The sequence below is a fragment of the Plectropomus leopardus genome, chromosome 6, assembly GCF_026936395.1.
Source record: "Plectropomus leopardus strain MGB_pleo_1.0 chromosome 6, ASM2693639v1, whole genome shotgun sequence".
NCBI lineage: Eukaryota > Metazoa > Chordata > Actinopteri > Perciformes > Serranidae > Plectropomus > Plectropomus leopardus.
In genome coordinates, this window is record NC_142181.1 from 3787951 (window position 1) to 3801737 (window position 13787).

The 13787-nt window shown below is 37.5% G+C and overlaps 1 protein-coding gene and 1 long non-coding RNA gene across 2 annotated transcripts in view; one reads left to right on the forward strand and one right to left on the reverse strand.

Annotated features, from left to right (window-relative positions):
- The window catches only part of LOC148189296 (uncharacterized), a 20228-nt gene extending 15556 nt beyond the window's left edge, over positions 1 to 4672 (reverse strand). Inside the window, exons 1-2 of the long non-coding RNA XR_015776756.1 lie at positions 4415 to 4672; positions 3326 to 3453 (exon numbers count right to left, since the gene is read on the reverse strand). This is a non-coding gene — a long non-coding RNA (uncharacterized LOC148189296). The remainder of the gene's footprint in view (positions 1 to 3325; positions 3454 to 4414) is intronic.
- The window catches only part of pou2af2a (POU class 2 homeobox associating factor 2a), an 18214-nt gene extending 4512 nt beyond the window's left edge, over positions 1 to 13702 (forward strand). Inside the window, exons 3-5 of the mRNA XM_088078506.1 lie at positions 10124 to 10163; positions 10902 to 11206; positions 12180 to 13702. Coding sequence (XP_087934632.1) covers positions 10124 to 10163; positions 10902 to 11206; positions 12180 to 12617 — 783 coding nt within the window. The 3' untranslated portion in view covers positions 12618 to 13702. The remainder of the gene's footprint in view (positions 1 to 10123; positions 10164 to 10901; positions 11207 to 12179) is intronic.
- The last annotated feature ends 85 nt before the right edge of the window (positions 13703 to 13787 follow it).

Below are 13787 nucleotides of genomic sequence, written 5' to 3' on the forward strand. Positions count from 1 at the left end.
TTTTCCTTGATTGAAATATGAGATGTAGTCCATAAAACGCATTGCAGCAATGTCTGCTCCGCTCTTATTCTCCGTCGGTGCCTCCGCCAATGTCTCCGAATGTCCACTCGCTCTCATTCTCCGGCGATGTCTCCGCCGGTGTCCGCTCCGCTCTCAATGTCCTCCAGTGTCTCAGCCGGTGTCTCCGAATGTTCGCTCCTCTCCTATTCTCTGCCGGTGTTTCCGAACATCTGCTGGCTCTCATTCTCTGCAGGTTTCTCTAAATGTGCCCTCCACTCTCATTCTCCGCCGGTGTCTCTGCCAATGTCTCAGCCGGTGTCTCTGCCAATGTCTCCGCCGGTGTCTCCGAATGTCAGCTCTGCTCTCATTCTCCGCCGTTGTCTCTGCCGATGTAGGCTCCGTCCTCATTCTCGGCCGGTGTCTCCGAATGTCCGCTCCATCCTCATTCTCCGCCGGTGTCTCTGAGGTGTTTGTCCTACACTGTCTGCTGCAGGTTCATGTTTTTCCTTGTGCAGTAATCGGCTAATGTCCTCTATAACTGTCCAGATGAATCAGGTGTCTTTAGCAGAAGCTCCCAGCAGCTGCTGGAGAAGAGCCTTCTCATCTGCACTAACACATCTCTCTGAAGCTGTAAATTTAGACGGTTATCATGTCATTATTATTATTATGTAATTATTATGTTTTTAAATCTGCCAACTTAAAGAGCCAAAGACATGTCAATTTAGAAAAGCCTTAATAGCAGCATCTATTTTCCCTACAGCCCTCTTACGCTGGAAATGAAAAAGATGTTTGGATGAGAAGTGAAACTTCTTCAAGAATCTTCACCAGCACTTTAAAAGAAGAAATATCACACACTTAATCTGGAAAATATCAAAAGTTAAATTGATAATCGATAAAACACACCTTTGCTCCATTCAATACAGCAGTATTTCTGCTGCTATTTGGTGTGGTTTGACCAGCAGCTTATGGTTAGCTAATGTTGGCAAACTTTCAGCTCATACAGATAAATATATAGCTGTCCATCTAACATCACTAAGTCAGTTTACTACCTTTATGACGTTCATGCTACACTGTTTTTGCATGTTTCATTATCCTCTAACTGCCACTTGTGGTCACAGTTCAGACAATGTTGCGTCCCACTTTAAGGCGATTTAAGCAATATGTTTTCCATTTTTAAGTAATATCAGGTGTTTTGTTTAAATGGTTAACTAATTTGCTTTTAACCCCTTTGAAACCCGGAGTGAAATCACTTTTTTGTGCTGCTTTCAGTAAGATGGGCCCCAGTGCAGGCTATTATGACGGGTTACAAAGTGCACACTCACATACGCACACATTAGATATGCACACACAGTTAGTTGATATATACAGCACCAACCATGTGTTGGATTTTACAGTGGTAATGTGTTACCTCGGCTGTTGTATTTGCAGAGTGCAGAGGTCAAAGAGAAAGCGTTGAAGCACGGTAGAGCTGTTCACAAACGTGACAGCAAGAGAGCAGAGCAGCTGTCCATTTCACTGTCTGCTGAAATAACCGCACACTTTTTCAGACATTTTTAGAACAACCACCTCACAAAAACTGCACTTCTCGACATAAAGGCAAGAGATTATATAAATAAGAGAGAAGAGAGCTGCAATGCTCATCAACAAACAACACCGTGTGGATAAACAGGAAGGAAATCCAGACACTCCAAAAGTGTGAGAAATTTGAAAAAATGAGGAGGAATTACATTAAAAAATCTTTATTATAGATTATATTTATATATATTATATTTATCATTTAAAAATGACTTTTTAAAGCCCTGATGAAGACCAGTAGTGGTCCAAACATGTTGGCTTTTTAATGATTTAGCTGCTATAATAAAGGCTTTTTTTAAACGTTTCTCACACTTTTGGAGTGCCTGGATTCCCTTTATCCTGTTGGTTCCTGTTTTCCACGAGCACCCGACAAGTTTTTGACCGACATTTGATTACAGTCCACAGAAACACCATGTCCCAAAAACAGGCCAGTAAACAGCGGCGCACACACAGTTAAACCCACAAAAGTATGCACGCACAATGAAAAAGGTGCTCAGCGGCAACCTGCTTCCAAAATAAAAATGACCTTTGAAACAGGGCACGGCGGCCCATCAGAGGGGCTGAAACACGAAGCAAGCTCAACAGAGCCAGGCTCTGTTTGACTTTGACTCAACCACAGCGAACACAGTGTTCAGCACATTATTTGACACTTTTGAATGATCGAACACGTGCCGCTTACTTCCCCCTCTGAAGAATGTTAAAATGGGTTACAGCACAAAGCAACACTGTTGCTTCAATAACGGCAAGAGCTGACAGAAAACGACGTGCAGTGAATGCAGAAATAAAGTTTCTATATCAGTCCGTTATCTCTAATGTGACAGCTGCACATTTTGCTACTCTTAAACTTTAAATTTGATGCAGCAGATGTAAAAATTATAGCTAATCAAGAACTATATTTAGGTCTGACACTGTCCTGCAATGAAGGAGACGGTGTAAATCACTTTAGGTTTTAGTTTTAGATTAAATATTATCAGTGATAAACACCAACAGACTGATCTATCAGCTGTAATACAACAACAGACTTCAGCAAATCAGAGCAAAGCATATAAACATAGTAAGCGGCAAAGGTATGGTACGATTTGAAGGTATTAAATCACATTTAATGTTAAATTAACATCATCCTGATTATAAATATACAGTCACATGTTAATGAATAATGTATCTGTGGTTTTAAAGAAGCTTCTTTTAGAGTCTCTGTGACCAGAAATCACCACAGACACATTCAGCAGTTCAGTGACAGGCACAAACAGATCAATAAGGTAAACGATATTCATGCTCAGATTTTCTGCATCACTGATAAACTGTGGATTCAAGCGTAAATGCACGGCTTCGTTAGGTGGCATTTATGTCACATTATGAATCAACAAGTTGTATAAAGTGTTTTTATAACGTTTTCTCTCAGCTGAGTGTCTGTATGACTCACACACTGACACTGATTAAAGAGTGACGCTCCTCAAAGACACTTTTCAGCTGATTTTCAGCTGAAACTCAGAACCTAACCTGCTCCTGACCAGGTTAGGTTTGCCACATAAGTTACCATGGTGATCCAGCCCGGTTAAAAGACAGCCACCTTCGTAGCACAGGAAACCCTGGCTTCAGACTCAACACAGCTCGCTGAGACACTAATCTCGCTCCGTGGTTCACCCCTCAGGTGCTCGGCGGCGACCTGACTCCAAAATAACAACAACCTTTAAAACAGGGGCACGGCGGCCCATCAGATACCCCAAATCTCTTTAAAAATTGTACTCACTTGTTTAAATGGTTTTATCTCTGACTGGTTGGGCCATAGACGTGTATACGTCGACGCCGCGTTGACTGTGTTGGTCCGTTGCTGTAACACATCAGCACGTTCGCCACGTTTGATGTGGCAGGTCTGTCCTGTAAACAAATACAAGTAGATGTCAAAACTTTGGGTTGTCTGAATAAAAAGCACTAAAGATTACATTTACCTGATTTTGAGGAATCGTTTTTTTTTCTTTCCAATGATTTATATTCATTTAAGTCCTAATGATGACAATCACTGAGACAAAAAAATGAACAAAGTCTGCAAATCAAAATAAGACTCTGCAACTGGCAGTGCTTTCTTTTGTTTTATAAAATCCATGACTGAAAAATACAGACGCTTAGGGTAAAAAAAGTAAACTTGTAGTAGGCTACTATTATAAATATACACAATATATTATGCAAGTCAGTTGTCCATATTTTGTTTGATCGATATCATATGGCCATAATAGTAGCCTTCTGCAAGGTATTTTTTGTTTGTTTTGTTTTGTTTCTTATTGTATTCAGTAAAATAAGGGTCTATAATTTTTGGTCATGGAGTATATCACCATCTTGTTCTGATCTGCAGACTTTGCTCATTTTTTTGTCTAAATGACTGTCATTATTAGTACTTAAATGAAATAAATCATTGAATATAAAAATAATTCATCAAAATCAGTTATATGTAATCTTAAACCCAAAGTTTTTACAACTACAGACTGACACATCCAATATGGCGGACGCACTGACAGCAACAGACCATCACAGTCAATGTATATAAACGTCTATGTTTATATATATATATTTCTCTATGTGTTGGGCCTGCAACTGAAGATATGTAAATATAACAGTTAGCTAATGCTAGGAACAGCTAGCATCTACAACGTTATTAGTTAGCTTTCCAAAATAATTCATAGGCTAGCAATCCACCTGGTAGATATATTAATGTATAAGCAGTGCACAGCTTGGCCTGCGTAATACAGGTATGCTTTATCTTAAAATGTACATCTAACAAAACAAACAAACGCTACGATTGTTTAGACCAGCGTTGTCTAGCTTGCTGCTAACGTTAGCTTACCTGCTTCCTGTTTGTTGACACACTGAGGGCAGCGCGAGGGGGTTTTGTCCGTGAGCTGGCGGCTGTTTGTACCCAAAAAACAACCCAAAAAACACTTCTTCTCCTCCTCCTTTTCTCTCCTGTCTTTGGTTTTGTGTTTGAGCGGCCTGACTGCTCGCTCGGCTCGCGTAGATGTGCTCCGCCTCTCAGTGTTGACAGATTTTGCGCATCAGCGAAGCGGAGGCGCGTCGTCCAGTCACGTGATCAAACAGAGACTTAAGATTGGTCAACAGCGTGCAGACATTACCCAGCATTCATCAGTACGTTTGTTTATGTGACGCAAACGCCAAAAAAACCAAGAAAACATTTATTTGTTTGAATAGTTTTTAATATTTGGTGATAGTAGTTAATATTTTGTTTTTGTTGGTAGTTGATAGTTTGTTTATGGTTTATTAGTCTTAATTAGTCTTTATTAGTCTACAATTTTGTTAAATAGATTACTTAGTACTGATTTCTCTTAAACCGTGATAAAGATGGCTTTATATATATGAGGGTTTAATTAATGAAATACTTCCATATTTGAAAGGAAATTTGGTGGACAAATTCAAATAGGTGTTTTACTAAATATGGTTTTGGTAGTTTTTCATCCCTTTTAATGTTTCTTGCACCTCAAACCTTTGTTTATTCCCCTTCCTTTACAAGAGCAATTTGGTTTGATGTCTTTTCAAAAACATAGCGAGAAGGTAAAAGTTAGCCAGAAATTAGTACAAATAAATAAATAATTTTAAAAAAAAATCCCTAAAAATAACAAAAAAAATGTACAGAAAAGCAAAAGAAAATGACCTAAAACTGCTTTATATCTATCTATCTATATATATATATATATATATATATATATATGTATGTGTATGTATATATATATATATATATATATATATATATATATATATATATATAAATGAATATAATCATATATATGGTTTTCTGGATGTTTTCTCCTTTTTACTAATTTCTCGCGATTTGTGAGACATGTCTTGCCAAGTTGGTCACTGTATTTTTTTTAAAAGAAATAAAACCATTTAGCTAAGGTTTCTAGGGGCCAAATAGCTTGTGAAACACATCACAGGTCACATGACAGGGCCAAAAAAAAAAGTTCCAGTTTCAAAGGGTTAAAACTGTGAAACCGAAGCAAATTGGTAAATTTCTTTTAAAAAACATTTGAAAAAGGCATTGAGCAACTTGGTAAGAAATGTTTCACTAACTGCAAGAAATCAGTAAATTATTAGTATTAGAAAATTGTTTTCAAAAAATTATAACAGTTAAAAAAACAAAATTATGTTACAGAGTTATACTTTTTAGCACAGTTTTCAGGTAATTTACTTGTTTTACTGACTTTTCTTTTTTTAATATAATTCTAAGGTAAATTTCTTGTACTTTTTACTAATTTCTTGCTGATTTTTGGGTCATTTTTTATTTTATTGCTCATTGCCTTATTCCTCTCAGCCAAATTGCTCAGGTTTCAAAGTTAGAATAAATTAATATCAAATTTCAGGTCACATCAGTGTGTGTTGGCCGTATTTCCTTCACCCTGGGTTGTGTTTACAGGTATCTGGAGTCCTGCACCTTTTCACAGCAAGGTTTACTTGTATGTTTATAAATGCCACATGAGGACACAGTGATGCACAGAGACACACAGTAACTAAAGCCGTCCCCGTCCTTATGTTAGCTAATGCCGCCTTTTATCAGTGGGAATAAAAGGCCATTGAGAGTGAAGAGCAAACTCTGACCACAGAGTCCTCGTGTTGGGACACGGAGTGCCTGGTGAAAATATAAAGACCTTACATCATTTCACCTTTCTGAGAGTCTTTCTATTCAGGTGGTGTGTCCAAACATGCTGCTGTTACATAAACGAGCAAAGACTGTGAGAAACAAAGGCGTGTGATGTAGTTACTATCATTTAAAGGGCTGGAGAGACTTTGTGCGGTGTGTGTGTGGGTCAAACGCTTCACCGATAACCAGTAAGAAATAGCAGCTGAAGATAAGACTGAGCTTTAATGATCCCTGTAGGTAAATTGTGGCGCTTTAAACCTTTGAAACCTCGAGAGACGTCGCTTTTCATCACCTTTACAAGTATTGAAACCTCTGAGCGCAGAGCACACCGGTGTGTTTTCTTTCAAAAACAATGTGGAAAAAAGGCAGTGAGTAGCTTGGTAAAGAAATGTCCCACAAATTGCAAAAAGTAGATTTATTTTTTAAAAAGCTAGGGAAATAAACAAGGGAAAATCTATACCTGTAATTTTTACTTAAACCTATTCATAGTTTTATACATTTTTAGCACTTTTTCTGGGTCCTTTACATGGTTTTTATTTATTTGTTTATTTTTTAGCATTCTTTTTCTTTTTTGTTTCATATTTTGTTTTTTTACTTTATATATTTATTTAATATTGTATTTGTCAAATGTCTTGTACTCTTTTTTTTTACTTATTTCTTTCAAATTTTCCGAATACTTCCCCTTTTTTTGCCTTCTTCCCACGTTTTGGAAAGTAGAAGGGTTAATTGCAAATAGTGATCAGACAACGTAAGAAAAAAATGATTAAAAACAAAAAATAGCGGTGATTTTAACATAAAGTCTTGAAAGTTCAAAAAGAACATGACAATTGTAAAGTGAGAAAAGAAACTGCGTTTAATTATCAGCGTGTTACAGATTGTGGGAATATAAGAACACGAGGGATGTTTTGCATAAGACGGAAGAGCTTTTCTGTGAAATAATGTCAATAAGTCCATCATCATTACCTTTCACCCCCCACAAACACACACACCGGCTGACTGTCTGAGCTTGAGCGAGCTGATTTCCATACGCAGCCTTCAGAGATGCACTGAGCCGTACCTGGGCCACATGAGGAAGTCTTGGCACTGGCAAATCACATTCAAATTCAGCCCTCAAAATTTGCTTGTCTCCCAGCCAACACAGGCTTAATATCAACTCTTTCATGTTGGCAATATGCAAACAAGAGAGTCTGTCAAGCCCTGTGTGTGTGTTTGTGTGTGTGTGTGTGTGTGTGTGTGTGTGTGTGTGTGTGTGTGTGTGTCTTGCTCTGCACCAATCTGTAAACAGATGGATGCACACATTATTAATGCTGTTTGTTTATAGTCAAAAAGTATAACATTTAATATTATTACATGTCAAGAATATTATTTATCAAAAACATGAACTAGCTTTTGATAACAGGATGCAGAAAAGACAAATACGCTGCAGAGCTGTTGCCCACGAACTGAACATTTATTTCACTACCATAAGATATCACATCCAAGCAGCATAAATTAAAAAATATTAAAAAGTCAAGTATCTTAGCCTTTGAAACCTGGGTGTTATTATTTCCAAAAATATGGGGAAAAAAGGTAAATAGCAACTTAGTAAGAAATGTTCCACAAATTGCAAAAAAAAAAAAAAAAATTAAATTTAAAGCTAAAACAATCTAGGGGAAAATATATTTATAATTGTCAAAATTACATATTTAAAATTATGTTATAGAATTATTGTATTTTTAAATGCTTTTTCTGAGTAGTTTCATCCTTTTTTAACTTCTTTTTATTTATTTGTCTTTTTAAAAAAAAATCTGCTAATTTTCTTATACTTTTCACAAATTTGAAAGTAATGTTTTTAAAAGAAATCAAGCCAATTTGCTCAAGTTCAAAAGGGTTTAACCTGCGAAAAATGGGACCAAAACAAAAGTGTTGCATTTAAATTTTTGCTCAGTATATACGATAAGCAAGGGTTAACAAACTCTTCAGTGTCACACATGTAAATTAACGCTGTGCATCCAAACATAGCTCTGATGGAGAGTTTCCAGAGAAACCAAACATGAAAACAGGAACTGTCATTAAGCGCTGCTGCACATTCTGGTTTGCACAGATTACTCCTGGAATATGACGCACTTATGATGATGATATCTGATACTCTTTTCGGGAAACAACACAATAAACTCTTTGGCCTTCTGGCTCTGCCTGCACATCTCATGAATATTTCCTGATACTACGACCTGTTTCAATTTTTTCTGTCACTTCATATGTTGAAAATAAGATAAACACATGACAGGCTGAATTTTAGCGCTTTGAAACCAAAGCAAATTGTCTTAATTTCTTTTGAAAGATGTGGGAAGACAAAGAGCAACTTAAGAAATTACCCCAAAAATTAACAAAAAATAGGAAATTATCTGAAATTAGCAAAAGGAAAAAAATGAAAGTTAAAAAAATCCCCAAACAAATAAGGAAATGACCTGAAAAAGGTGCTTAGAACTGTTGTAATTATGGTAATTATAAAATTAAGGTGCTCGTCCTGCTTGGGTGTTTTTTATTATATATACTGAATGTCAGGGTTGATCACTCAATTTTTCACTTGTTACTTTCAACACATTTCTATCATCTTCCTGTCAAACCTCTTCAGTGTGTTTTCATAACACAGATCTATCATGTCATCACCAGACGATATGTTTCTTTTGGACATGTTTTTCCTTGTCTGTATATCTCTGATTTGCATAACCATTTGACTCTTTTCAGCTTTTTTTGAAGTTTAATAACAGCAGCTGGATGCATGAGAATCTGAAGGAAATGCATGTGGATTTACGTCTTTACATTCAGAGTTATTAGATGTGTTTTGTTCACAGTCTGTAGCTACATATTCATGCTTCATGTGCAGAAGGTTTAGGTGTGTATTATAACTGTGCAGTTAATGTGGGATTCATTTACATTTATGTGGGAGACGCTCTAATAACTCTGTCACTCACAGAATATTCGTCTTCACATGTAAATAAAATGTCATTTAATTTTCATCAATCAATCAATCAATCAGTCAACTTACATACTCATTGATTTAAGCAACAACAACAATAAAACCTTATTCACACTTGAAACCTCAAAAAATTGGTTTACAAACTATTCTTTTAAAAACCAAAAGTGAATTACACATTTTTAAACTTATACTGGCATCATTCAATAATTCGACCCCAATAATAGAAAAACACCTCCTTTAAACTCCCTTTTTTGTTGTTTTATGTACAGTAAACTTACAAACACATCTCAGATCATATTTGCTCTCTCTTCTCGAGTCTGGGAGCAATATTGATTTTGCTTTGAACATTATTTGCATTAACTTATTATGAAATAAGTCATTAAATTCCTTAACACGGGAATAAAGAAACAGTGGATTTGTGTGAGCATAATCATCAGTTTAATTAATGACAACACCTGGATAATAAAAAACAAAACTTTTAAATGAATTAAAGGACTAAAATAAGAGTACTCATTAAAACTGAACGGAGGAAATACTACCATAAGTTTGGAAGCACCAGAGGCAGGCTAATACATAAAATAAATAAAGAAATAATAATTATTATTATTATAATGATTGTTATAAAGTAGATAAAAGGTAAATAAAAGGATAACAGCACAAAGTATAATAATAGATAAAAAAATAAAAAATAATAAAATGATATACCATCTAGAAACAGTCAAACAGGCTAAAATGTATGAATGAATAATCAATAAATAAATAGGTAAACTTTGATTTAAAAAAAGTCACGAAAAAGGTAGGTGTTGAGTTTGCTTTTAAAAAATATCACCCCGTCTGCTGCCCTCAGGTCTTCAGGCTGCTCCACAAACGTGGTAATAAAACGATGTTTGTAACTAATTACATTTTCATGCATAATCACAAATGTTATTTCTCTGTCACAGGGGGGATCTCCCACGCCGCCTTCATTTGTCCAGATGCCAGGTGAGACTCTGCAAACCAAATGTAACATCAAATATCATCACGGACTCTTCACTGCCTGCAGGTCAAAGCTGTCAACGCCGGCTCAATCAGCTCATTACTGATAATTACAGGATCCCACTTTGTGTTTTGACTCAGCAAATTTGGAGAATCTGATGTGTGTAAACAGTGAGGTTACAGAGCCCTGCTGCTGCGACCAAGATTCATTTTTAATGATTCAGTTTAATTTATCTTTTAAACTGTCGACATCACATTTTTTTCATGACATTTTTTTTGTGTTGCGTTCAAACACAAAATCTGAGCAAATTAATGTGGTAAAGTAGTCAATGAGCAATTTGGCAAGAACGGTTTCTGCAAATTACAAGATTATTATTTATTTTTATTTTATTCCTTTTATTTTCATAATTATTAGATTATTAAAAAAGCAAAGGAAAAATGTCCCAAAAAATATATTTATAATTCTGGAAATTATGTATTCAAAATTATTTATGTCCATTTTACAGAATTATTATTATTATTTAAGGATTTTTTACAGTTTGTTTCCTTGTTTTCCAAAATTATTGTCATTTTTTTTCAGGTTATTTCCATTTTTTTTAAAAATTTTATTTTATTGCACTTTTTTCTGAATTTCTTCTGTAGCTTATTGCCTTTTAACTATGTTTTTTAAAGACATCCAGCCATTTTTTTCATTATTATTATTATTATTATTTTCAATCTAAAGCTTCATGTTGTCCTCTGCAGGGTCTCACATGCTGCCCAGCTACTACGGCATGAGGCGTTCCTTCATCTCGGACTCAGACTTCTGCTCGTCCACCAAGCAGTTCTCCCCTGACGTCTATTCGCCCACACTGAGCGGCAAACCTCTGAGCTGCGAGCCCTCCACCATGACCAGCTACTCCCCCTTCATCGACAGCTACTACCCAGAGACCTTCGGCGACTACCGCAGCGCCGCCGCCTTCTCCAGCTCAGGAGGGTCTTTCCTGCCCTCATCGGCCCTCTCGTCCCTGCTGCCCCCCTTCGGTGGAGAGTCGTCGCATTTATTCCTGGTAGGAGAGGTCCCTGTGTGTGGATGTGACAAAGAAGCAGACTGTTCTCACTCCAAACAATTACAGCCGCTCCGCCCGTGACATCAGAAAACGCTGTTTACGGTGGTATGATACCTGTAGTGGTTGTTTCAAGTCAGACGTCTACATATTACGCTCTAGGTATCCTTCTGCGTCTGCCGCCGTGATGTCATCACAAGCACATGGTGGGATACGCTACACATGGTTATGTTTAAGCAACAAAAGCACATGGCAACCAACGCTGGGGCGTCAACAGACGCACATGCTGGCACAGATGGTTTAGGCAAAAGAGGCACACAATACGGTGTAAAAAAAAAAATCACATTTAGACAGGACTGCCACATGAAAGTCCGGGGTTTGTTGGACCCGTCCACTGGCCTCCCAGCCCATTCTCATTACGAGCTTGTCAAATAAGTATGTCCTGTTAGTGTTTCTGGCGTACAAGCGACCTTCCACATGTCCCTGGACCGTGGCTGGACGGCGTCAGACGAGAATGCGCCCGGCGCATCCACGGGCGACGTGCACAGGCGTCGTCACTTGAGAATACCGACAGATGAAACCGGTTGCGTGTGCATTAAAGGCTGAAGGACGGCGTCAAGTAATAAGTTGCTAATTGCCTTTTTTCCCCTTTTTTGTAAGAAATGAAATGTATTTCCTTAGATTTCAAAGGTTTTAAATGTTTGTGAAAGGCGTCTGAACGCAGCAGGTGTTAAAGGGTTAAACACGTTCTGCAGCATTATTGCTTTTTACTGCCTTTCTCGAAGCATTTTGGGAAACAGGAGATCAATGAAAGTAGTACACAGGTTGAGGAAGAACATAAATGACATCATGTCGTTACAAAAGCGCTCCTGTTCTGATGCGTGCGTGCGGCGTGGCGGTATCTGATAGCAAAACACTTCCTTCAGAGGACATGAATGAATGATTTGTCCTGTCCTCTCTTGTCTCCCTGCCTCAGAGGGACTCGTGGGAGCAGTCGGTTCCAGAGCCAGTACCCCAGGTGGACCCTCTGTGTGCGGACAGTATGGCGTCCGTCAGCGTCCCGCCCTCCATGCCCAGCCCAGAACCCCCGGGGAGCCCCTCGCAGTACCGCTCCCCGAGCCGAGGCTCCTCCATGGGCCCCGTCCCCAGCAGCCAGCCCTACACCCTGCACCCCCTGGAGGACGCCCACTACCACCCGCTAACCACCAGCGGCTCCTACCCGGTCCCCTCCGCCTCCTTCCCCTGCCCCCCCTACATGAGCACCCCCATCAGCGACCTGGTGTCCAAGATGGTGTCAGAGGAGGCGGCTGACGGCCACGTCGGCCTCCCTCCCAACGGCGAGGCCCCCTCCTCCTGGGCCAAGGAGGACGGAGTGAGCTCCTGGTCGCCGTACGAGATCAGGAGGGCCTACTGACTGGGTGAAAGGTCACGGTTCATAAGAAGACGGAGGTTTCACAGACAGTTTAACAATGAACTCAACAAGCACCCGACAGTCGGAGAAAACAGCTGTGAAGTGTTTTGTTGAAGGGACAAAATCATTTTCAAAAAGAGGATTTAAGTTCTGGGATGTTTTTTTGAGGCGTCTGTTAAAGGTGCACGTATATTACAGTCTGATCTGATGGGAAATTCCGACTTATTTGTTAAAAAATAAGAAAAAAAGTGTGTTTTTTGTTATTTGTCTGAAATGGAGTCACTAGTATGAACTGAAGTTACACATCGAGAGAATTAAAACTTAAAAACAAACAAAAAAGAGGACATAGTGATGTCATTAACCCTTTAAAACCTAAGAAAATGTTGGTTTTTTTCTTGCAAAATCACGGGGAACAAGGCGAGGTCCACTGAAATCAGGTGCATTTGTTGGTGTTTAATAATGTCTTTGCTGACAGAGTGAAGCTGCCATGAAAGACAGTTTCAAGAGACAAAAGACACACAAACAGTAGGACATGAAGGCTCCTTTAATGCTTCTTTTTCTCATTGGAAAACCAACTTGATCGCAAAAAATGTCAACCGTGCTGTTACAATGCCTGTTGAAGGGTTAACCCTTTGAAACCTGAGCAAACTGGTTCAATTACTTTAAAAAACATGAGGAAAAAAGGCAACAAGCGACCAGGTAAGAAATGTTAAATTGCAAGAAATTAATAGATTTAGAAAAATTGAGAGAAATAAACCAGGGAAAATGTCTTGGTTAAAAAAAAAATTTAAATAAAAATTTTAAAAAGACAGGCAAAATATTATAACTATAAGTATATTTATAATTACAATAATTACATATTTTAAATCATGTTATGGAAATTTATATTTTTAAGCACTTCATTCAGGTAATTTCCTTGTGTGTTTGTTTTTTTTACTTTCTTTTTTGCTAACTTTCAAGTAATTTTTTTAAACTTTTTTTTTTTTACTTTTTGTTTTGTACATTTTTAAAGTTCATTTTTAAGAAATTAATCCAAGTTGCTCAGGTTTTAAAGGGTTACCTGAAATATATATATATATATATATATATATATATATATATATATATATATATATATATATATATATATATATATGATATGTGATATACTGATATACTGTCGATGATATTGAT